General features: G+C 36.4%; 2 protein-coding genes across 8 annotated transcripts in view; both read left to right on the plus strand.

Moving 5' to 3' along the window:
- The first annotated feature begins 12840 nt into the window (after positions 1–12840).
- On the plus strand, positions 12841–15272 carry LOC121971689 (probable glycosyltransferase At5g25310). The gene is made up of 6 exons (XM_042523074.1): positions 12841–13353; positions 13441–13539; positions 13625–13669; positions 13788–13900; positions 14078–14426; positions 14499–15272. Exons 1-6 carry the CDS (start codon positions 12946–12948, stop codon positions 15174–15176), a joined length of 1692 nt encoding a protein of 563 aa, XP_042379008.1. The 5' UTR covers positions 12841–12945; the 3' UTR covers positions 15177–15272.
- An 858-nt stretch (positions 15273–16130) lies between these two features.
- Positions 16131–23843, plus strand: part of LOC121971690 — a 32325-nt gene continuing 24612 nt past the window's right edge. For 3 of the 7 annotated variants that reach the window (XM_042523076.1, XM_042523077.1, XM_042523079.1), the window contains exons 1-9: positions 16131–16620; positions 17857–17919; positions 19038–19375; positions 19454–19553; positions 19638–19715; positions 19798–19857; positions 19954–20058; positions 21462–21572; positions 21829–21870. In XM_042523076.1, coding sequence (XP_042379010.1) covers positions 16336–16620; positions 17857–17919; positions 19038–19375; positions 19454–19553; positions 19638–19715; positions 19798–19857; positions 19954–20058; positions 21462–21572; positions 21829–21870 — 1182 coding nt within the window. In that variant the 5' untranslated portion in view covers positions 16131–16335. The remainder of the gene's footprint in view (positions 16621–17856; positions 17920–19037; positions 19376–19453; positions 19554–19637; positions 19716–19797; positions 19858–19953; positions 20059–21461; positions 21573–21828; positions 21871–23843) is intronic. The other 4 variants (XM_042523078.1, XM_042523080.1, XM_042523081.1 and 1 more) reach the window with 4 other exon arrangements.

Here is a 23843-nt window from a genome sequence, read left to right on the forward strand (position 1 = left end):
AACACAGAATGGTTTTGTGGGTTTGTCTCGATAAGGGCAATCGGCTGATACTTGTGGCAGTTAACTAATACCATCCTGAAACTATTTTTCAGCAGTGGTTTTGACCAGGTTAGCTCGTATAGGTGTATGAGATCCATGAGGGATAAATATATGAGTTTAGGGTCAGTTTGATGATCAAGTTTTCGACAATTGGGATATTGTTGGTGCTTTTTGATATTAGACAAAGGGGGAGAAGTAAAGTTTAGTTGGGAAAATCTTAAATGTCTTTGCATGAAATTCCTAACTCAATTGAGAGCTTAGGTGTAGGGGGAGCCTTGCGATAGGTTCCAATGCATGTTTGCATTTTTGATTCGGCGGTGTAAATCCAAGTGTGTAGCCTTGGCAACGTAAGTTCATTCGGCGGTGTAAGTCCAAGTATATAGCTTTGGCAACGTAAGTCTATTTGGCGGTGTAAGTCCAAGTGTGTATCCTTGGCAACATAAGTCCATTGTTTTTAGCATATTGTTTTGCTATTATGTTTTCCCTAACTTAAACATATTGTCAAATATCAAAAAGGGAAGATTGTTAGAGCAATCCTAATGGTCTGTGCGACCATATGTTTTGGTGTTTGGGCAAAGGATTTAAGTTAGATTCACCCTTGTATTTGATATATGTATGTGAGTGTGCAGGTTTGCAGGATATACATATGACTCAGCTAGTCAGCTTGATGGCTTCGAGTCAGGTGAAGGATGGAGCATCCGAGGGACCATGGACAAGGCAGCAAGGACAAGGGCCGAGGGAAGCAACTTCAAGGCATACTTGAAGGATGACATTGGGGACGAGTCGCGGGCTTGGATGCATCCAAGGGATGAGAGCCAAAGGAAGTAGGCTTGAAGGCAAGAGGTCAAGACTGCAAAAAAGAGTCAAGTGAGTCGTAAGGGTGAGGATCCGAGTGCTGAGATTTGTACTCGGTTACTAGTTGACTAGTGGTTTCACAGTCGACTAGTTCAGTTGACTGGACAGTCGACTGGGAATGCTTTTGTTCTCTCGGCTAGTGTGGAGCAGTCGATTGATACTTTCACCAGTCGACTAGAATCGAACCGTTGGGTTGTAACGATCTAATCTCTATAGAGGGCAGTCGACTGACACTTTCACCAGTCGACTGGTAGGCGGGGGTTTCCAACCCGTGACTTATATAACCAAGGCTTGGAAGCTTGGTTAAGGTTGATGAAATAGTGATGGTTAACCCTATTAGTAGTCTACCTGTGCCCTAGCGGCTTAAGTATTCTTGTGAGAGTTGTGGTGAGGTTTCTCCACCCACAAGGAGTTATGTGAGCTAGCAGAGTTTGCTAGGGAGTCATCCACCGACGGATCAGGATCGTCCACCTTACGGATAGTCATGGAGTAGGAGCAAGTTATCTCCGAACCACGTCACATCGGTGTGTCGATTTGTTTGCTTGTTCTTTAGCTTTCGTATTCATATTAGTATTGTATTTCCGCTTGTACACTAACAAATACGTATGAAGCAATCGAATTGGGGGTGTCATCTATCCAACCCCCTTCTAGCCAGCCATACTAAATCCCCTACAAATATAACTCACATGAATTTGCAAATTTTTGTGAGAATCATGGAATCAAGAGACAACTTACAATATCTTACACACCTCAATAGAATGGTGTATGTAAGAGGAAGAACCACACTATTATGAATATGGTGCGAAGCCTTCTAACGACAAGTGGTATTCCTAAAAGTTTTTGGAGCATCCATATGTTAAATAGAAGTCCTACATTATCTGTTCAAAACATGACACCAGAGGAAGCCTGGAGTGGAAAAAATCGACTGTTGATCATTTTCAGATTTTTGGGTGTATCGCTTATGCCCATATTCCATATGAAAGGAGAAAGAAGCTAGACAATGAAGGTGAAAAATGTATTCTTCTTGGTATGAGTAATACATCAAAAGCTTATAAATTATATAATCCCTGCACTAAGAAAATCATTATAAGTCATGATGTTATTTTTGATGAAAAAGACACTTGGCCATGGAATCAAAATGACGCTAAAAAAATTATCCCTGTTGATTTTGATGATGATGAGAAAGTACAACAACCTATGGAGAATGAGCAACATGAGGAAGTCTCTCAAAATATTCCTATAGCAGATCAAAGTTCGGTTGAAGCAGAATCACAAAGGCCACAACATGTTCGAAGAAGACCAACATGGATGTCTAATTATGAGGTGATTGGAATTGATCAAGGTGATGATCCTCTTACACATTTTTCTTTGTTTTTAGATTGTGACCCCACTATTTTTGAAGTGTCTATTAAAAAATTAAAATGGAGAAAAGCTATGGATGATGAAATTACAGCAATTGAAAAAAATAATACATAGGAGTTATGTGATCTTCCTGAAGGGCAAAAGACAATTAGTGTAAAGTGGGTTTACAAGATAAAGTTAAATGAGCATGGTGAGATTGACAAGTACAAAACACGCTTGGTGGTAAAGGGCTACAAGCAAGAGTTTGATGTTGATTATAAAGAAATGTTTGCTCTTGTAGCAAGACATGATACAATCAAAGTAGTGATAGAGATAGCGGCACAAAATTCATGGCCTATCTTTCAATTGGATGTAAATCAACATTCTTCTATAGAGATTTGAAAGAAGAGGTATTTATCGATCAACCTCTGGATTATGTGAAATTTGGTAATGAGCATAAAGTTTATAGATTAAGGAAAACTCTATATGGATTAAAATAAGTCCCACGAGCTTGGTATAATCGTATAGAAATTTATTTTTTGAAGGAAGGCTTTCAAAATTGCTCTTATGAACAAACTCTTTTTATTAAGATTGATGATGGAGAAAAAATATTGATAGTTTGTTTATATGTAGATGACTTAATCTACATTGAAAATAGTACATCTATATTTGGAAAATTTTAAAAATCTATAATGAAAGAATTTGAAATGTTTGATCTTGGTATGATGTATTATTTCCTTTGTATTAAAGTGGTGCGAGTTTTTGTTGAAATTTTTATTTCTCACAGAAGATATGTGCAAGAAATTCTGGACATGTTTCAAATGAAAGATTGCAATCCTGTAAATACTCATTCTGAGTTTGGAGTGAAGTTACATAAAGATGTTGGAGGAAAGAAGGTTGATGTCACACTTTACAAACAGATAGTGGAGAGTTTAATGTATTTGACAACGACGAGACATGATATTATGCATGCTGTAAGTATAATTAGTAGATACATGGATTGTGCTACAGAAATGTATCTATTAGCTGCAAAGAGAATTTTTCGATACTTGCAAAGTACTAAAGAGTTTGGGCTATTTTATAAAAAGGGAGAAAAGTCAGATCTGTTTGGTTTTACCGATAGTGATTATGCAGGAGATCTAGATGATCGAAAAAGTACATCTGGGTACATTTTTATGTTGGGTACAAGTGCTATTTCATGGTCTTCAAAAAAAAAAAATCAATTGTTACATTATCATCCACAAAAGCTAAGTTTGTTGCTGCAACATCTTGTGTTTGTTAAGCTATTTGGCTAAAGAAGATTCTTACAGAATTATATTTAAAAAAAGGATGGACCTATTCAGATTTATTATGACAACAATTTAACAATAAAATTTTCTAAAAATCCAGTTCTACATGGTCGAAGTAAATACATAGATGTGAAATATCATTTCCTGAGAAATCTCATAAATGATGAAGTCATTAATCTTGTTTACTGCAGAAGCGATGATCAAATTGCTAATATACTAACAAGCCTCTCAAATTTGCTACATTTCTAAAGCTCAGAAAACTACTTAGTGTTTCTACATGGAGTTTAAAAGTTTCTTTTTAAATTGATTATTACATTTGGAATATCAGTTTAAGGCAGAGATTGTTGATAAAATTAGTGTGTTAGTGGGCATGTTTTAATTGAGTTAGTGGAGAGAAATAATAGGGTAATGGTTGTAGACTGGTGTTAGTTGTTAATGTTGTGATGTTTGTGGAGTTGTGAGTTTTTTAATACGTGTGATGTATTAGCCTATAAATAGAATATGTAATGATCAATGAAGATGTATGAAAAACTTATTTTTTTTATCCTCCTCATGTCCTCGATTCGTCTATTTTTCTTATCATGAACTAGGGGTGCCTCTTTTTTCGTGCCAGAATGAACTAAAATGCCGATTCCATTGACATCCACTTATCAACAACTTCTCTATGCAACTATGCCAAAAGATAAATTCGTCGTGCACCTGTTGTCTATGATGACCCTGATCTATTTGCCCCTTCGTTCTTGAATGTTTCAGCCTTTCAGAGGTAAGATTTTGAAGAATTTTGTTTGTCTATCACTCTTCTTATCGGTTTCGTTTGCCACTCCTTTGATTTTTGTTGCATGGATCTTTGGATCATCAGGCCACAAAATAAAAACATCAGTCTAGTCCTGCAGTGCTTAGATTTGCATGTTTCACCATTGTAACTGTTTTCCTAATAGAGAACAAAAATTTTCTCCATGATGAAACTGAGACATAATCAGCTCCATCATCATATGGAAAAGGAAAGACATGAATAATTAAAAGAAATGTTCTAAGATTTGGTTCAGAGTGTCAAGGGTGTACGAAGAAGGAAATAATAACTTCAGATGACTAACTTCTGCTCGGTTAACATTATTCAAATATGAATCTATTGGTTATATAGTTTGTTTTCTGACAATTCAAGCTTCAAGTATATGGTCAGACAATCAAATTTATCTTGGTTACATAGAAGATTTCATGAAGTTATGTGTCAGAAATATTTACACATTAGCTCATGTGTTGGATTTGAATTTATCATGGCACCATAGTAGGTAGGTTTGAATTTTATGTGCGAGTAATAATTACCCATTAGTTCATGATTTGCCTTTGCACTAGAATCCTGTTTGAGTTTAGTGTTCCCAACTATAAATGAAAGGGAGAGTGTTAAGCACATAAATATTTGTTGGTTACTTTTCCTAACACTTCGAGCTATTGGGATCATTAGATAACCGATATTAGTTATCACCCCTGGTTTGTGGTCAGTTGCTATAGAGATTAAAGTGCATTTGTTTTCCCTTCCTAGCTTCAATTTTCACTGTCTATCTATGTATTCAAAAGTAATATATCTTGGTGATGATCACTATATGCACCCTGCTGCTGAAAAATTAGATGACAATATTGCTTATGCTATTCTTATTATTATTCTTTGGAATTAAAATTAGTATGGAATAATAGTAGTAGTAGTATTTTAGGTTGTTTTAGGCTTGGTGATTATTATTTCCATTAAGCAGCATTTCATCCATGCTTATATTCTTATTCGTTAGATATCTCCAGGAGTTAATAATATTAAATCCTTATCTATGCATAACTCCTGGAGATGCATAAACACTTGATTTTTAGTAGCAACCTTAAGCATAAATCAGGATTTAGTAGCAACCTTTAAAGGGTGTGTATTAACACTTAATAATATTAAAATAAAAGATATTTTTATGGGAAATTTGATTGGGTGTGTATTGGCCCTTTAAAATAAAGGGCAAAAATAAAATAAAAAATGCCCCCAACTTATATAAATCATCAAAAGGGCGCTCCTTGTTGTGCAGTGGAAGCGGCTCAGATTACGTGGAAGGGTAAGTAGTGACATGCAAATTAAAAACTAGAAATTCTCTTGCTAATGGTTTAGTAGGATACACACAAGTTATAAAGATAAAACAAACATAAAAGAAATAAGGGACTTGATTGTTTACTTGGTTTTCAATTTACAGGTTGCTAGTGCAAGACTATGAACGCCCACTATGATCTCCTCTTCAAAAACAAGCTTGAGACGGAGAAGCTCCTTACAATAATTGAGTGCGAGAATAATAATTAAAAGAATAGAAAAATAGAATCTGGTTCGAGTGTGTTGTTCTTTAACTGAGCTCCTCACCTTCTTTTATAGCCACCGCTTAAGTTGTTGACGTTGCATGTTTGATTGACCAATCGAGCTATTTGGTCGATGAAAAAGCTAACGTGGTGTGAATATGTCTCATCCACTCATCGATACGCCCTTGCTTCGATCATTTGCTAACATGGCAAGTTGATGTGGTAAATACAGCTCATCCACTCAACGATCATTGTTAGTACCCCAAGATAATTTTGATATGATCAACCAAGTCAGGTTAGGTCATGTTGGTTTCTAACCTCTGTGTCTAAGTGTACAGGAACTTAGAAGCACAGGAAGTCGAGCGAAAAACGCAGCAGTGAGAAGGACGACACGGTAGAGAGCCGACAGGCTTGGTGCGTCTGAGGACCGAGGTGATGCGGAAGAGTACACGGACAGACGAGAAAGAGGCGCACAACGTTTCAGAGGGACGAGAAGCAGGAGCGAAAGATTGCTCGAAGGCCGGAAGTTGGGTCGGGTGAGCCCTATTCCGAATGACCGAGACCACCCAAGTGAGTGGAGTTGGAACGGAAGAAGCCAAATCCAACTTCTCGATGGACATTGAATCATCGTCAGAAGAATCTGAAACTGAGGAACTTGCCAAAACAACTTTTATAGCCGAGTACCTACCTGAAGACAATGAAAGCTCGTCCAAGATGAGCATCAATGAAGGGGAAGAGTCTTCGGACGAAATTATCGATGAAGGGGGAGGATCATTAGAGAAAAGCTGCAACGAAGGGAGAGCATCAGAATATGAGGTAAGTCAGGTACGTGCCTTATCTCCTGAAAAGTCATTTAAACTTATTAAGATTCTTTCCAAGGATTTAGTAAAATTAGAAAAAGAAAATATAGATTTGAAAAGACAATTAGCTAATGCATACCCCTTAGATTTATTTGATAATTTAAAATTAGAAAATGATAAATTAAAAATATAAATTGAAAGTTTGAAAAATGAATATGCATGTTTGAAACTAAATAACTTTCAAAAACCAAAATTTAGAAAGTACGGAAAGCTAAACTGGAACATTAGAAAACACTAGGGACAAATTAGAAAAGCCTCCAGAAGTTATGTACCTCCCACATTTTTAATGAATTCAGTAGATAGGAACATGTACTGGGTTCCAAAATCATATTTAGGTTAACTATTTTTCTGGACTTAGGGTTTTTCAGAAAGAAGGTTAAATGTTTAAATTCTTTAAGAGACTTTGTCTAGAAGTGATTGATGATCCAATAACCAAGAAAGTCTAGTGCCTCATCACAGTCTGGAAGTTAATTACTGAATCGAATGTTTAATTGACTTACTGTGAAGCATTTAAGTAATGTTTTAAATTTTTGCTAGAAATTTATAAAGTTTAATCATTAAAATTTGCTTAAGTTTTTTTTACCGTTAACCATCTTTTGCATTTTTTTCAATTAGAATTTTTTTTATGAACTAGTGATCAAAATACAAATTTAATTTTGCTAAAAATTCAACTTTCTGTGAAAATTTTTTCAACCATTGCTAAAGTTTTTATTCTTAAAGGATTTTTTTTATAAAATCAAAGTTTTTTTTTTAAACTTAACTTTTCCTATTTATTTTTTCCCTTAGACTCTTTAGACTTTCCAAGTAATATGTTTAACGTACCTCACTTTTAAATGTGATAAAAAAGGAGAGTAGTAAGATTAAGTCTAGGGAGAGGGTAGTACAATTTTATTAATTTTTGTACTTATTTTTCTACTTACAATTTTTTGCAAAAATTTATAACTGCTATTTGTTTATGATTTATCCTAACTTAACTTGAGTTTGATCTCATCAAAAAGAAGAAGATTGTTAGTACCCTAAGATAGTTTTGATGTGATCAACCAAGTCAGGTTAGGTCCTGTTGGTTTCTAACCCCCGTGTCTAAGTGTGCAGGAATTTAGGAGCACAGGAAGTCGAGCGAAAGACGCAACTAACGAGAAGGATGACACGGGATAGAGTTGACGGACTCGGTGCGTCTAAGGGATGAGGTGCTACCGAAGAATATGCGGACGGACGAGAAGGAGGTGCGCAGCGTTTCCGAGGGATGAGAAGCCGAAGCGAAAAATTGCTTGAAGGTCGGAAGTTGGGTTCATGTGAGACCTATTCTGGATGGACGAGATCACTCAAGTGAGTGGAGCCTGAGCGAAAAATCTGGACCAATGCGAGTGGGATCGGAGTGGAAGACTCGGACTCCGGGTGGTTCGGGCGCTCGGAACCAAAACTTAGATATTTGTGATGTGGCGCGTCCCGCTGCATCGGGGATAAACTTTTATCCACTCCAAGTGTCTGGAACCCTTCCAGGTGCCCCGAACAGGGCTATAAATACAGTCCTGGTCCCAAAAGCCTAGATAGAACACTTGAAAACATTTGTAATTGATTCTACTTGATTCCAGCCTTGTTATTGTGAGTCATCAACATTGTAAGAGACTTCTCGGTTGTAACCAAGTAAACTCTTTCGTGTCTCTTCTTTGCTTTAGTTTCTTATATTTATTTTATGCAAGTGTTAATGTTAATTAAGTTATAAAAGTTCGAGGAAGGTTTTCATTTTTTCTTTGCAGGGCTATTCACTCCCTCAAGTCGGCCGCTAAGGGCCCTAACAATCATCTGTTGACATGGAAGATGGGTTCATCCATTCAATAGTTTTCGCCCAATCATTTGCTTTTGGTTGATTGGAAACACTTTTTTAGTCGCTCAAATTTCTCTAAGCCTTGCACATGCTTCTTCCCGACTTCTCGTCCCTTGGATGCCAAAGTACTCTTCCGTATCTCCTCGTCCCTCAGATACACTAAGTTAGTTGGCTCCTTTTCCGTACCGTCCTTCTTATTTGATGCGTCTTTTGTCAAGGTTCGCTGTCTCTGATACTGCTTGACTTTTCTTGTTCCTCAATGTACTCCATCGGATCTTGAGCCATCGGGTACCTGTGTATTCTTCTAAGTTTTTACACACTTAGATATATAAGTTCGTGACACAAGCAAGATCTAACCTATACTAGTTTGACAACATATCAAAACAGTCGTGGTTCAGATCACTTAGGGTTCTAAGAGCATCCATATTAGATTCCCTATCCAAAATTTTAAATTTAGGGTAGAAGAACTACTTTATTAAATTTTGGATATCCACTTTTCACTACACAATGTTGGTGCAATTTTCCTATGTCAAGGTTGACTAGTTTGACTAAGCTTAAGTTGGCTTAAGTTTGAGTCTTGATGTTTGAGTTTTAATGTTTGACAATATATGGAGATTGTAGGTGTAATTATCTGTTTAGGGAGATTGGTCAAGGTTGACCAGATACTTAACTGGAAAGTCCTAATTGAAGGTTAGGCAAGGGTAAGACTAACGGGAAGGTTGGTAGAAGAAGAAAATATAAGTGAGTCAATATTGACTAGAAACTTGGTGGGAAAGTCCTGCTGAGAGAAGCTAGGTAGTTGAAAAATCGTATTGAGTGAAGTTAGGCAGATGAAAATCCTGATGAGTGAAGCCAAGTGAAAAACCCTAGTGAGTGAAGCTAGGCGATGAAAAACCCTGATGAGTTAAGCCAAGTGAAAAACCCTAGTGAGTGAAGCTAGGCGATAAAAAACCCTGATGAGTTAAGCCAAGTGAAAAACCCTAGTGAGTGAAGCTAGACAGATGAAAATCATAGTGAGTGAAGCTAGGTAGTGAGGAAGTCCTGGTGAGTAAAGGTAGATAGTTGAAAATCCAGGTGGGTCAAAGGTTTACCGAACACCTAGTGATTGAAAGTCTAAGTGGGTCAAACGATTGACGGAACACTTGGTGGCGAAGTCTCAGCAAGTCAAGATTGATCAGACGCTAGGCAATGAGGAGTCCCAACAGGTCATGGTTGACCAGATGCTGGGTAGAGGAACCTTAGATTTAGGTTTGGAAGTTAGGGTTTGGTAATCAATTACCATAGCTTAATTGATTACCTTAATCGCTTAAGCTCATTGTCACGAGAAACAGAAAGGACCATAATCGATTAGGGTAATCAATTACGGCATGCTTAATCATTTAGAGTAATTGATTAGCAATTTTTCACAAGAGTACAGAGATCTTCTTAATCGATTAGGCTAATCGATTAGGAAGATTTAATCAATTAAATAATTTTCACGAGTGCATATAAAGCTTTCTAATCGATTAGACTAATCGATTATGAAGACTTAATTGATTAAGCTTCAGAAAAATAGATGTTATGTAGATTGCTGATGTGTTAGTCAATTAACGAAAGTTTTAATCGATTAAGACGTCAACGGTAACCCAGAAAAGGGTTGACATGTGCACTATTTCATCATTTCTCCTCCTCTCCCACTCTCTTCACCGAGCTCAGATCATCACTACCGGTTCTTGAAGCTTCTTGGAAACAAGTGCTGATGCATTTCCAAGGTCAAAAAAATGTTCCCAAACAACAAGAAGAAGCTAGTTAGGGTTTCATTTGTGTAAATCTTATAAGATTTCTATTGTACTAACTTTTCTTTTATTCTTGTTGTATTGTGAGCTTGTACGAGGCTTCTCCGCCTCCGGATTGCTTCCAAGGAGTGTTTACATAGTAGATATGTGAGAGAGGGGTGAATTATTGGATTAATCACCTCATTTGAGGTGGATATTAAGTAATCTTGGCGTTAACGTTTGCTTGAGTGTTTTATGCTGTAACAACTCATCGACCAAGCAACGGAGTTAATCACCCCTCCTAACACACAATACATTAGCTTCCCTATAATTTATCATATTTTTATTTTTTTAATTATTTTTTCTTTCTCATCTATATTTTTGTATTATTATTATCTATGAAGTGACAAATGTGGAAGTGGAAAGTGATAATTAGATGAAATAATATTTTAATATTTAGGGAATGGATTTTATTCCTTAAATTTAAAGTATTGTTTATAAAATAAAAATTGAGAACGAGTAGGATAGTTGTTGTAAATATTTTTTTATGTAAAATATAAAATTTAAGGTAAAATCTTTATTTAGGGAATATGATGTGGATGCTCTAACCTTTTATTTAAAAAAAAAAATAATTAAAAGGACATCCCATCATCCGATATTTTATTCACACTAGTGATCGTGCATACGCGTAGCGTGTATAATATAATACATTAAAACTACATTGACCCTTTATAATAAAATTATATTAATTAAAGTATTTTAACATTAAAATATTAAAGTAGAGTCATTAGCATATGCGCTTCTCTATGAAAAAAATTAATTTAATTTAATATTATACTTATTTTAGTAAAAAAATTAAGAAAAGTATATTTTTTAACATTGTCGACCTAAAATATTTATAGAAGTTTATTTTGTTGTCAATTCTAAGATATGGGACTAAAGAAAGCTATATTTTTTTATATAAAGCAATCAGAGAAAATTAATGATGAGAAAAATTCATAATAATATGCCGCAGCCGAGTCTCGAATAGACTTTTGTTTCGCTTGTGCAATTATTAATAAACCTTGAAATTATTTTTAGTGTGAATAAAAAAAGGATATTAACGTAAATTCATTTTAGGCTTCACCAAAATTAGTTAGTAAAGAGGGAAGATTTTTAATAAAATAGTAAGATAATACCCCTTATTTTAGTGTTGTTATAGTAGCTATTAATAGCTGTCATAACATGTATAAGTTCTTTTGTAACTGCTATAATATATAAGATTTAAATTTTACAATTTAATTTGATTAAAGTGAAATAGATGATTTTTTATATTTTACCACTATTGAGTAATTGTTACATATTATAATAATTACTACACACTTGTAGTTAAATTCTAAAATCTTAAATTAATCAAAATTATTTAAATTGGATTAAAATTATTTTAAATTAATTAAAATGATTTTAAAACAGTTTATAAATATTGCTATAATAATAATAATAATTATTATTATTATTATTAGTAATAGTAATAGTAGGGTTGACATTGTAATATATACAAAATATCTTCCACATGTTATAGATAGCTTTTACGTTGTAGTAATGAGCGTTAGATACTATAATAATATTGGAATAAGGGATATTAGGTAGATAAAACATGTGATGTGAGAGGGTGTCTTTTTTGATTTTGTTTGTTTTTTTCCCCAAAAGGACCACTCATTTCCTTTTGATTTTTGTCCTAAAATAAATATTCTTTTGATTTTCTATTTTTTATTTTTTATTTTCTTTAAGAAAAAGAAGCTCATTTAACGCCAGCTGTCAGAACGTGAGCTCCCGTTTTTAACGGCAGCACATGGTGCAGTGGAAGAGTTTTCTTTCGCCCTCACCGCAAGTTTTTTAAACATGGAAGTAATAGTCAACTTTGATCATCTGATCAACACACCTCGGCCAAGTTCACGGTTTCCAATCTAGTCCTGCCCCACCACACGCATTGAATCAGCTCACCTTTCCTCTAAAAGTAATAATAATGATAATAATTATTATTCTTATTTATTTATTTCTAATTTTCCTACTAAATCACAGTTCTTTAATTTTTTAATTAAAAAAAATTAATAATCTCAATTAATTTTATTGACTATCTTAAAATGATGGATCTGATCTTATAAAAATTTTTTATTGATCATCAAATACGATCAACAGAGAAGTTTAACATCCTTTAATTATATCTTTTATTTGGAAGAATTTTTTTTATAAATATATCTTAGTTAATATTTGAATTATAGATATCTAAATGATAATTTAAATGTCTTATCTATGATTCAAGGATTTCAATTTTTCTAATTAGAACTTAGAAGTAACATGAATACCATACGGCCAAAATATACATTTTATACCTTTTAAGATGTGCACAAAATCATTTTGTGCGAGAAAGAAAAGAATTGAACAGAATATTCTTTTTTGACAAAAGAATAAAATGTGCAATATCCAATTGTAGCTCCATGGACCCTGCAGGGGTACTAGCGTAAATTTCGCCGCTCCGATAATGGTGATTTATTGACTATCACACTTGTTTTGTCGCCGCCGCAGCTGCTGCCAATCCCCTGTTTCCTGTTCCAATTTTTTACTCCAATGCTAGTTTTCTTCGCCATGTCCTCTGCTCCTCGCGCTACCTTCCGCCTCCTTCGCCCATGCTCGCCGTCGACCTCGATAAGGCCGTCCTTCGCCGCCTCAGATGCGGCGGCGTCGGCGCCTCGCGAAAGAGCCTACTTCTCGTCGCCGTTGGCATCTCCGTCGCTGCGCTCTTCCTCTCTCTTTTCCCCTCTTCCACCTCCCGCGTCTCTGACCTCTTCTCCGCCGCAGATTCTCACAACGAACTATTCCTTTCATCTTCAGCTCCTCCTCCACCTCTCGTTACTCTTCCCGCTTCTACAACTCAGGGCGAGGAGCATCTTATTTTCCTGAGCCCATCGGGATCCCCTGGCCCAGCCGCAGCTCCGCCTAGGTTCCCGCCTTCCCCTTCTCCAATTGGGGTTTTTGATGCCTTGGCCATCTACCTAGATGAGTTTGACCTAAAGGAGCCGCCTTTAGAAGATGCGGTAGGTATAAGGGCAGATTACTACTTTTTCTTCATGGCTTTGAGGGAAAACAGGAATGGATTTCTTATTCGCGCTTCGCACTTGCAGCTTGTTCTTGCTCCAAGTCCCACTCCCGTAGTCAATTTCGCTGCCGCCGAGGCGAATTCATCTAATACTGATGGAAAAGCGAAGTCTTTTGCTCCGGAGGTAGATTTCGAGTTCATCCCATGGAATTTTCCGAAATTGCAGTATGCCAATTAAGTTTTCAGTATCTTGTGATGAATTCTTGCAGCCCCCAAGACGTCCTTCCATAAAGATCCCTTCTTTTTCGCCAAAGGTAGAGGCTTCGTTTAGCGTTCAACTTGTTCTTCCTCCGAAAAGAGTTTTCCCTTTCGTTTTCAGGGTAGATTCTATCACCAATTTTGACCTCTGAAGCACTTGCTGTGGTATTGCAGACTACTGATCGGCAGCTGGTGTACGCCAAGAAGGAGATCGCTAATGCTTCTCCTGTCTTCAACGATCCTGATCTCCATGCTCCATTGTTCTTGAATGTTTCAATGTTTAAGAGGTGAGAATGATGAACTGCTTTAATGACGAATTGCCTTCTCTATCGATGTGAGTTGCAGAAGCACATTGAAGTAATGCGTGCAATTCATGACTGTCTCCGAAGTAGATCAGAGTAATTGCTATATGGTCATCTGAACTCCATTGAACATGCTCAGATTTTTCACCAATGTTTCTGCAGGAGCTACGAGCTGATGGAGAAAATTTTAAAGGTGTACATCTATGGCGACGGTCCCCGGCCCCTCTTCCACACTCCAGAGCTTGGAGGCATCTACGCCTCCGAAGGATGGTTCATGAAATTAATGGAGGGTAGCAAAAAGTTTGTGACAAAGGATCCTGAGAAGGCTCATTTGTTCTACATGCCTTTTAGCTCGAGGCAGCTCAGAGCAAATCTTTATGTTCCTGATTCACATAGCAACAAACCACTGTCCATATTCTTAAGGAATTACATCAACATGATCTCTGCCAAGTATCCTTTCTGGAACAGGACGAGAGGAGCTGATCATTTCTTTGCAGGCTGCCATGATTGGGTATGTATACAGTCTACTGCTTTTGATAATCTATATAAATGATTGATCGACTCATTCTGCCTCTCCTCTCAGGCAACTTACATCACTAGACTGCACGGGGAGCTACGAGACAACGCGATCAAAGTCGTGTGCAATGCAGATGTCTCCGAGGGCGTCTTCATTCGAGGGAAGGATGTGTCTCTTCCGGAGACCTACATCAGAAACCCCAAGAGGCCTCAAAGAGGCATCGGTGGTCGGCCCAGCTCCAAGAGGTCCATTCTGGCCTTCTTTGCCGGTCACATGCACGGCCGGGTGAGGCCCATCCTCATCGGCTTCTGGAAAGGTAGAGACCCAGATATGAGGATCTATGAAGTGTTGCCGGAAGAGGTTGCTGCTAAAATGTCATATGCCCAACACATGAAGTCGAGCAAGTTTTGCATCTGCCCGATGGGCTACGAAGTGAACAGCCCGAGGATCGTCGAGTCCATCTACTTCGAGTGCGTTCCAGTGATCATTGCCGATCACTTTGTACTCCCGTTCGAGGAGGTGCTCGATTGGAGGGTGTTCTCCGTGGTGGTCGCGGAGAAGGATATACAAAATTTGAAGGACATCTTGTTAGGAATTGGCGCGGAACAGTATAGAATCATGCAGATGAACGTGAAGAAGCTGCAAAAGCATTTTCTGTGGAATGCTAGGCCCAAAGAGTATGATCTGTTTCACATGACACTGCATTCCGTTTGGTATAACAGACTGAATCAGATTGATTTGTAGCAACGAAATGATGTACCCTGTAGTTGTTATATTCTTGTTTTTGAAATATTGATTACAGTTTTCTGAAGTGGGTTAAAAACGATTGTGCTTTCTGGATCATTTAAAATACAAATACTTATTCATTGATTCATATTTTTATATTTAAATTACTTGTAACTTTCTGGTTATTTAGTATTGTATATCGGTAATTGAACACGCACTTAAGTTATAGAAATTTTTGAAAGACAATGTTAGATTTTTTAAAACGTATTTGTTTCTTATTGTATTCCTCTTATCAAAATAATATTACTATGATGTTGTATTAAAAAAATAATACTATTATGATATTGTGTTTTGAATATTAGTATTATAATATTTCAAAAATCGGCATGTTGATATTTAAAATACAATATCAAAATAATATTGATTTTAAGATTTATACAAAATTAACATAGCGATGTTGATTTTAAAATAAAGTAGTAGTATTAATTTTGAAATCCAATAAAAATGATATTGTTCTTTTAAATACTGATATTGATTTTAGAAAATTAATATTATAGTGATATTGATTTTAAAATAATGTAGTGGTATTGATTTTGAAATCCAATAAGAATGGTATGGATAGGAAGAGTAAAATGAAAAATAGTTTTTTCTGTCCGAAATCTGAAAGATAAGTTTTTAGGAATTTCACAACAACTTTAAGTGCGATTTATACACTATTCAACTCGTCTGGACAAATGAGCACGAGCTAATCAGGCAAATTATAGCGTTGTTAAACCGGATCGAACCGGTTAATTTAACCAGTTTGACTAACAACCAACAACTACAAGCCATCCGATTCGGTTTGAATGAAAATCAATTATTATTAAAAAAATGCACAAAAATATTAATCTTTTGAATTTGCAATGGCAATGTGGTAAATATATCGTCTCCCAAACTTGTTTAGCCTTTATTAGTAACACATCTTAAATTTAATCTCCTCTTCTGTGTCCCTTTGCCTCTCTCTCTCTCTCTCTCTCTCTCTCTCGCCTCACCTTCACTCGCTCGCGAGCAAGAAGAGCCGGCCTCGTGCGTCGATTCCTCTCCACCCTCTCCCTCTCTTCGCTCTCCATCCAGATCCCTTGCGCCACCTCTCGATCCACCACTGGCTGCGCACTCCTTCGCGATTTGATCTTTTTTGATGCCCGATTTGAGGTCCTCGGGCTACTCTGATACTGGCCCCGAGCGGGGAGGGGCGTTCTGGGATGTCCAGCGCATGGGAAGCCACGATTCGAACCCGAGGAGGGATATCTACGGCGAAAGAGGTGGCTCGCCGCCGCCGTGGATCCCTCTGTCGGATGGCGGCGGCAGGGTCGGGAACCTGGTGGATAGGTTTTCTGGGTTGGTCTTAGGCGATGGCCGAAATGAGGGCGTTCACCAAGTCATCAAGGCGTTGGAGGATGCCGAGAGCACTATCAAGCAACAGGTTGGCTTCTCGCTATTTGATTTCACTGGAATCCTGGCTTGTGATTTAGACTTAGTTCGCAGGCTCGCACTGTGGATATTTTGCCTTATGAATCTTCAATTTGATTCCATATTGTGAAGTTTTCCTATTATCTTAGTTTCTATATGCGGTTGGTTTGAGAAATAAACCCAATTCATCGTTTCGTGGTGCATCAATGGCTTATCGTCAGAGCAAGCAGGATGTGCATTCTGGAAGAATTACACGAAGGTAGTTTTAGTTTGCTATAGAATGAATCATGAATTGGCAGAATTTCTTGGACCAACAACCAATTAATTTATTACAACTGCATTTGCTAGAAGAACCCCGGTGGACTTTCTCCTTTTAAGCAATTTGCATTTTGGTCCCTGCTTCGGATACTTTGCCCTGAGATTGCATTGGATATGAGACAAAAATTAAGAATAAAATCTCTAATTAAAGCTCCGGAATCTTCTTGCCTATTTCATCATATTAATTATCATTTAACTTGTTATCTATAAGGTTATCCATTGCTAGGAAAGAGTAAGTTGTGCTACATATAAGATAATACCTTTCAGCTGTCTGGATCTTTTCAACTCTCAGCAAGGTTTGGATGTCTAAATACGTTGTGTTTTATTGAACTATTTAAGCTATGATTTATTCTAGTCTTAATCTCAGGACTGCTTAATCCAGATTTTAGTAATTACTCAATTAAGTTGATGTATAGAGTTAAGGTTTATTTGCATAAATTATGCCATTCAGCTCCTAGATAGAGAACAAACTATGTTTTTTTGCACAAACATTATTATATTTTTGTACTATTCTGTTCTGCATTATTTCTGTGTGTCAATTTTTTTATTTTCACAAACTATGTCATTCAACTCCTAGCCGACTCCACCTATTGGGATAAGGCTTAGTTGTTGTTGTATGTCATTCAACTCCTAGATACAGAAAAACAATGACATTATTGTGTTTTTACAGAAAAAACAATCATTATTATGCTTTTTTGAACTAGTCCATTCTATGTTTTTTTAAAACTAGACTGTTCTCTGTTTTTTTTTTTTTTTTAACTAGACTGTTCTTTATTTTTTGAACTAGTCTGTTCAGTTATTCTCACAGCACCTTGCAGTAATTTTCGTCTTTGTTATTTACTAAAATGGCTTGTTATCTTTTGATAATGAAGTGACGTTAGCAATAAAACATAGAAAACTCAAATTTCTAATTATTATTGTTATCTTGCAGTTGGAAGAGAACAACGTATTAAAGAATGAACTCTTGCAAAAAGCACAAGAATTAGAAAAATATGTAAGCACTCAAGACCAACATGCTATCCAGGACTAAATTGTTTTCTAATTAGTATTTTTCTAAATTGTTTCTTGTTATGTAATATTTTGGGTCAGTTACTTGCCTCAATATTTTAGTATGAAATCAAGCATCAGTATGCGGTCAATTTTAGTTCTCTATGTTTATGCCTGATAAATCTTGGACTCAGTGAGACTGGGTAGTATAGCATGGCGGACTTTGTGAGATTGGAACCATCTCATCTTTCTAAATAGTATTTGAACTGTCAATTGCCAATTCTAATATGAGCTAGAAGTTCACAGATGACAGAACCGCCTTTTGGGTGCTTAGTAAGTTGGTTAAGTGTTTTTGGTGTTAATTTTCAATTGCCTGATAATGCAGCTAATGAATGTTTAATGAAACCCTTTCTATTATATCTGAAAAATATTATCTAGTATTGAATTGTTTTTTGTTAATCTTGCCCGCATTTAGTTGTGAAACTTTGTTGCGCTTGAGCAGAAACAGGTTGCATAATTAGGTTGTTGTAGATTATGGGTCATCTGTAAAAGAAAGTAATATTCTTTGGCAATCGAACATTGGAGTTCAGAAGCTGACCTCCATCTGAGAACAAAATCTTAGCTGATTTATTTTCATATGGCTAGATTGTGTTGGTTGGTAACTTGGTATATCAACGGATGACTTTTGTCCCTACATTTATTGTCATCTTAAAATTTTTGGCACATTTGTGTGCTGTTTTGGTTATTATTTGCTTGGGTCAAATGTAGGTAGGGAACAAACTTCTATTATCAAGGAAATAGTTGTGTTAGCAATGAAATTAATAAATTCAGCATCTTTGGGCACATTCATAATGGAAGATGTCAGAAAATTATTCTGTTCGTTTGTTTTCTTTCCTTTTTAATCAGTGCTAATATACAATGTTCAAGATGCAAATAAAATTTCCTCAACAATTAAAACAAAACTTCTTCAATGGTTAAACTTAAATCTTAAAAGGCTAGCTGAATAGCTAAGTAATAGCCTCAGTCTTATATATCTGTTAATTTACTTCAATAATAGTTCATACCTTTTTTTGATTTGATTTGAGTAGTTTGTACATCTATGATTTTTTTTTTCTTTTTTATCAGAGGTTAGAAGTCAAATCATTAAGGCCTGAAATACCTACAAATGATCAGGTGGATGCCTATAAAATCAGTAATTCCAATTCTCCAGCTGGACATGAAGCAGAGAGGAGATGGATAGAAAATCATTCACCTTTAAATCCTCAAGCTATGGTGCTTCATCAGAATGGAGTGGTTGGAAGGGAGGAAACTCATTTGGAATCTGTCACGGCTAATCAACACACATATGGGAGCAACAAGGTTAATGGTGACCTTCGAAAATTTCCTGGAGTACATTCTGCTTTAGGCAGTGCCGGTCCATCTCAATACTCTACACCATCATCTAGATCCTTGTCTCCAAGCAGGTAAATTAATGTAGAACGTGGAAATTTATGGTGTCAAACTAATCTAAGCGGGAAGATTTCTTTTGTTACTCTTGATAGGCATCCAAAGGAAGGAGGAGACCAAGATAAGAGGTTCATTTCATCAGGAAATTGTTTGGTGCCAGTGTCTAATCTCAACTCTAGTACTCTTTGGAAGCAGGTAGTTTCAGTTGCTTAAAATTGTAGATCTTTCTGCAATTTAATATTTCCAATTGTTTCTAAGTAGTAAAGTCTACGTACCAAGGAACTTGTTGTTAAGGTCAGAGAGCATGAAGAAGAGATTGCACAGTTAAGGAAGCATCTTGCTGATTATTCAATAAAGGTGAGGAGAGCTTCCATGGTGTCTACATTCTTCCTTTTGATGGATCATTTGAACCAAGCAATAATTACAACATTGTACATAGGAAGCACAAATACGCAATGAGAAATATGTTCTAGAAAAAAGAATTGCTTATATGCGCATGGTGAGCACCCTTATTAATTTCCTTACCTTTTTATAGTTTGCCTCCTATAATTTATGATTGCTGATAGAAAACCATCTAAAAATTTTGATGCTGCAGGCATTTGATCAGCAACAACAAGACTTGGTTGATGCTGCATCAAAAGCTATTTCATATAGACAAGATATTATTGAGGAGAATATTCGTCTAACATATGCCTTGCAAGTAATATTCTTTGTTTACCTCCCTGGTTTATGGCGTGAAATATTGGATGCATACAAGTTTGAGTGGCTAATATTAATTACATTTTTTTTTGCTAATTGCTAAAGAAATAAGATGAAGTTTGATATTGTGTCACCATTGTATTGGCCAAGAATCTTATATTGAGTTGGATTAGTCTTTTGGTTTGATTGGATTTGGGATGTGACCAAGTGTACTAGGTCTGAATTAATGCCTATTGGGGTTGGTAACTAGATTACTATGTAGCAAGCAACGGATTCTATTGGGATTGGTATCTGGTCGCCTGGTCCTTTGGACCAATGTAGATAAGATTGCTTGTTGGGATACTTGTTAATGTAGACAGTCATGCTACCTTTGCATACTAATTGTATGTTTTAACTTCTTAAAAATGGTCGGATTGCTTGTTGGGTTTCTAGTCAGTGTATACAGTCATGCTACCCATGGTTTAAAGTGTCGTGCCGAGACGGTCGAAATGGGCGAAACATCTCGTTTCGCCTGACGATCGGCACCGGCACTGGCACGACCCCGACACCAAACCCGTAATAGCTACGACGTGTTGCGCGACCTGTGATTGTAGCGAAGGGGTCACATAACCCTTCCGCTGTCGCCGCGAAGGCGTCGCATAACCCTGCGGCCGCTGCAGAGGGGTCACATGACCACCGCGGTAGCGCCAAAGTAGTCATGCGATTCCCGCAACCATGGCTGAGAGGTTGTGCAACCTCGTGGCAGCGCCGAAGTCAGTCAAGCTCGCGAGTGGTGTCGGATTTCGGAATTTGTTTAATTAAACTTATATTAATTATTTTAATCAACTCCTAGCTATGATGGAGATAATTTAAAGATGCTTTATTAAACCCTAATAAAATTATCTAATTTTTTTTATATTTCATTTATTTTAATTTAAAAATTATGATAAATTATTTATTGATTTATTTATCTATTTTCATAACTTTTCCTTTTTTAAAAAATTATTTTTTATATTGTTTATTTTAAAAATATTTATGTTAAATATTTTATTTTTTAATTAATATATTTTATATTTAAAAAATACTGAAACTATATCGGCACAGCATGATACGGTACCGAAATCGTATTGTTCCGGTCCAGGATCAAAACCTTGGCACGGGTCGAAATTTTAAACTTGATGCTACCTTTGCATAATAATTGTATGTTTTAATTTTTTATATGGTTGGATTGCTTGTTGGGTTACTAGTCAATGTATACAGTCATGCTACTTGTGTGTAATAATTGTATATTTTTAACTCTTTTAAATGGTTTGTCTATTCTTTTTGTTGTTGCCATTCTGTAGGGCTATTTTTTTTTTTTGTAGTAATTAACTAACATTATAATGGATTTTTGGCATTTTGTGTTTGTTTGTGTTCTCTATATAGGCTGCTCATGCAGAGAGATCGACTTTTGTATCTTCTTTGGTGCCCATTCTCTCAGAACACGGTCTTCAACCTTCTGTGGTTGATGCTCAGTCAATTGTCAGTAATCTTAAGGTTAGTATCTCCAGACTTCAAATAAATGGCAGGCTGGTTTAGTAATGAACCATCATTCCTCATTACTTGTACCATTATGAATGTAGAGAATATAAACTTACATTCCAATTGGCACATTCTTTTTTACTGTCCTTACACATGGAGATATTATTGAAAATGGAAATCCACACTATCATGTCCTTTTTTAATGAATTGAACAGACAGTTTCATTCTGAATTTTGGTAATCCATATCACTTTGCCACTTTGCTTTTGTAGGTTTTGTTTACCCACATGCAGGAGAGATTTATCATTGCTGAGGTATCCTTTTTTCATTTATGTTGTGCCTTTCTCTTTAAACTAGATGTTGGCTTATCTTGGCTCAGATTTGCATCTTTTGGTTTTTTTAATTAGGTGGTGTTTGGTTAAATGATGGGAATGACTATGGGTATGAGTTTGATAGTAAGATGTAATAGAAATGAGAATGAAAATGAAACCCATCTAGTTATATGAGTTTGATTGATTCCTATAAATCTAGATATCATTCCCAAATTGTCATTTCTAAACCCACAATCCAAACACCATTTTTTACTATCATTCCATTCCCTCATTTCTAAATCCATCAACCAAACACCCCCTTAGTTATCCGTTTATTAAGTTTAGTTTGTTTTTTCCTTAATTATATTTAATTTTATCCTAAATCTTAGGGAACTAAGTCTTGTTAGTTAATTTATTCTAAATCTTAGGGAACTAAGTCTAGTTGGTTATTTTTTCTGTTTATATTTTTTTAGGGGTTTGAGAGTTATATAAACCTATGCTTAGAGGATGTTTAGGACAAGTTATTTTGATGTTGAATCAATTAGTTTCGCTTAAGCCACACTATAGCTACATCTCTTTTTCTTTGCGCTCTTGATTTCATAATAGGTTTAAGCCTAATTTAGGCTATTCCTTTTTTTGTTTTGTTACTTCTCTCTTGTTTTCTTGTTAATCCCTCTGCAACTTCATACCTCAGAATAATATACATATTATGTTCGGTGTCACTTGGTATTATAGAACATTAAGATCTAATAGAGGGTCGTCTTGGACATGGTTGTGGTCGCAACAGGCAGGTTCCAGCTAAGGAAGCCTCACACCGTGATCATAGCACTCAAGACGAGATTCAATATCTACAGACACAAGTCACAAAGTTATCTCAGCGTTTAGTGGCGCAAGATCGTAAAGATCGTAAGTTCCTTTATTTCCTTTTTGAAAAAAATCTTTAATTTCCAATTGAGAAGAGATGTCCAAGCGCAAATTTAGTTTTGAGAGATGTTGGATAAACCGCCCCGCCACCTACAACTTTGAGAGAATGTCGGGTCCACAACGCTTCTGTGCCCCCCTTTCTCCTACGGCGGCGGAGACAACCATGAGGATGCGGACCTCGACAACATCGACAAATCCTACTCTGCCAATCATCCAATCATAGGAGGCGGCGGAGACAACGATAAGATCGAAATACTTGGTGATCTAGTTTATGACGATGTTGATGAAGTGGTTGAAGTTATCGATGAAATTGATAAGATACCTTATGATGAGGCAACAAGACATGAAGTTTTCACATTTAGGGATGACCTCAAAAAACAGATTATTGAAGACCAAAATGCAATAGAAGATTTTGGAAATCGTTTAGAGAGTGCTGAGGATAAAATCCCAAAACATGATGAATTTTGTCAAGTAATTAATGTTAAGGGTGAGACTAATGTATATGTTGAAGAAAACAAGTCTTCAATAATGTTCTGGATTCTTTTGTTCCAAGGGGAGAAACTAGTAGGCATCATTTGGGCGAAGAGGATGCTCTTCGATCAGGCATAGTTCCATTGGTAATTGGTTCTCCACATATTGCTACAGATGTTTCCTACCCTCCACCACCTTCAACCCCACCTGATGTTTCCAATTGTGATTTTGATGGCGGTAATGCAAACATCCATGTCTCTGAGGTTGACACAATCATTCCCAGTCATGCCACTTCTTCCGTTGTTTCTTCAGATATGGACGCGTCAAAGATGAAGATCGATGCCACTACAATTTTGCAACATTGCAAGGACAGTTTCCAGGGAGAAGCAATGCATTCTCAAGGAGCATTTGCTGTTTTTTTCTTTTAGTTCTGATGGTGTGAAATTTTCAGCTTTTGAAAGTAACAATGGTGTTAATGCCATAGGCAATCTTGATGTTGTGAAGCAGTTTTTAAAATGGAAGTGGATAGTTTCACAGTGTTTGAATGGCAGCAAGGGAAGGAAGAGGACAAAATTAAGGAC

Source organism: Zingiber officinale, chromosome 4A, assembly GCF_018446385.1.
Source record: "Zingiber officinale cultivar Zhangliang chromosome 4A, Zo_v1.1, whole genome shotgun sequence".
Lineage (NCBI taxonomy): Eukaryota > Viridiplantae > Streptophyta > Magnoliopsida > Zingiberales > Zingiberaceae > Zingiber > Zingiber officinale.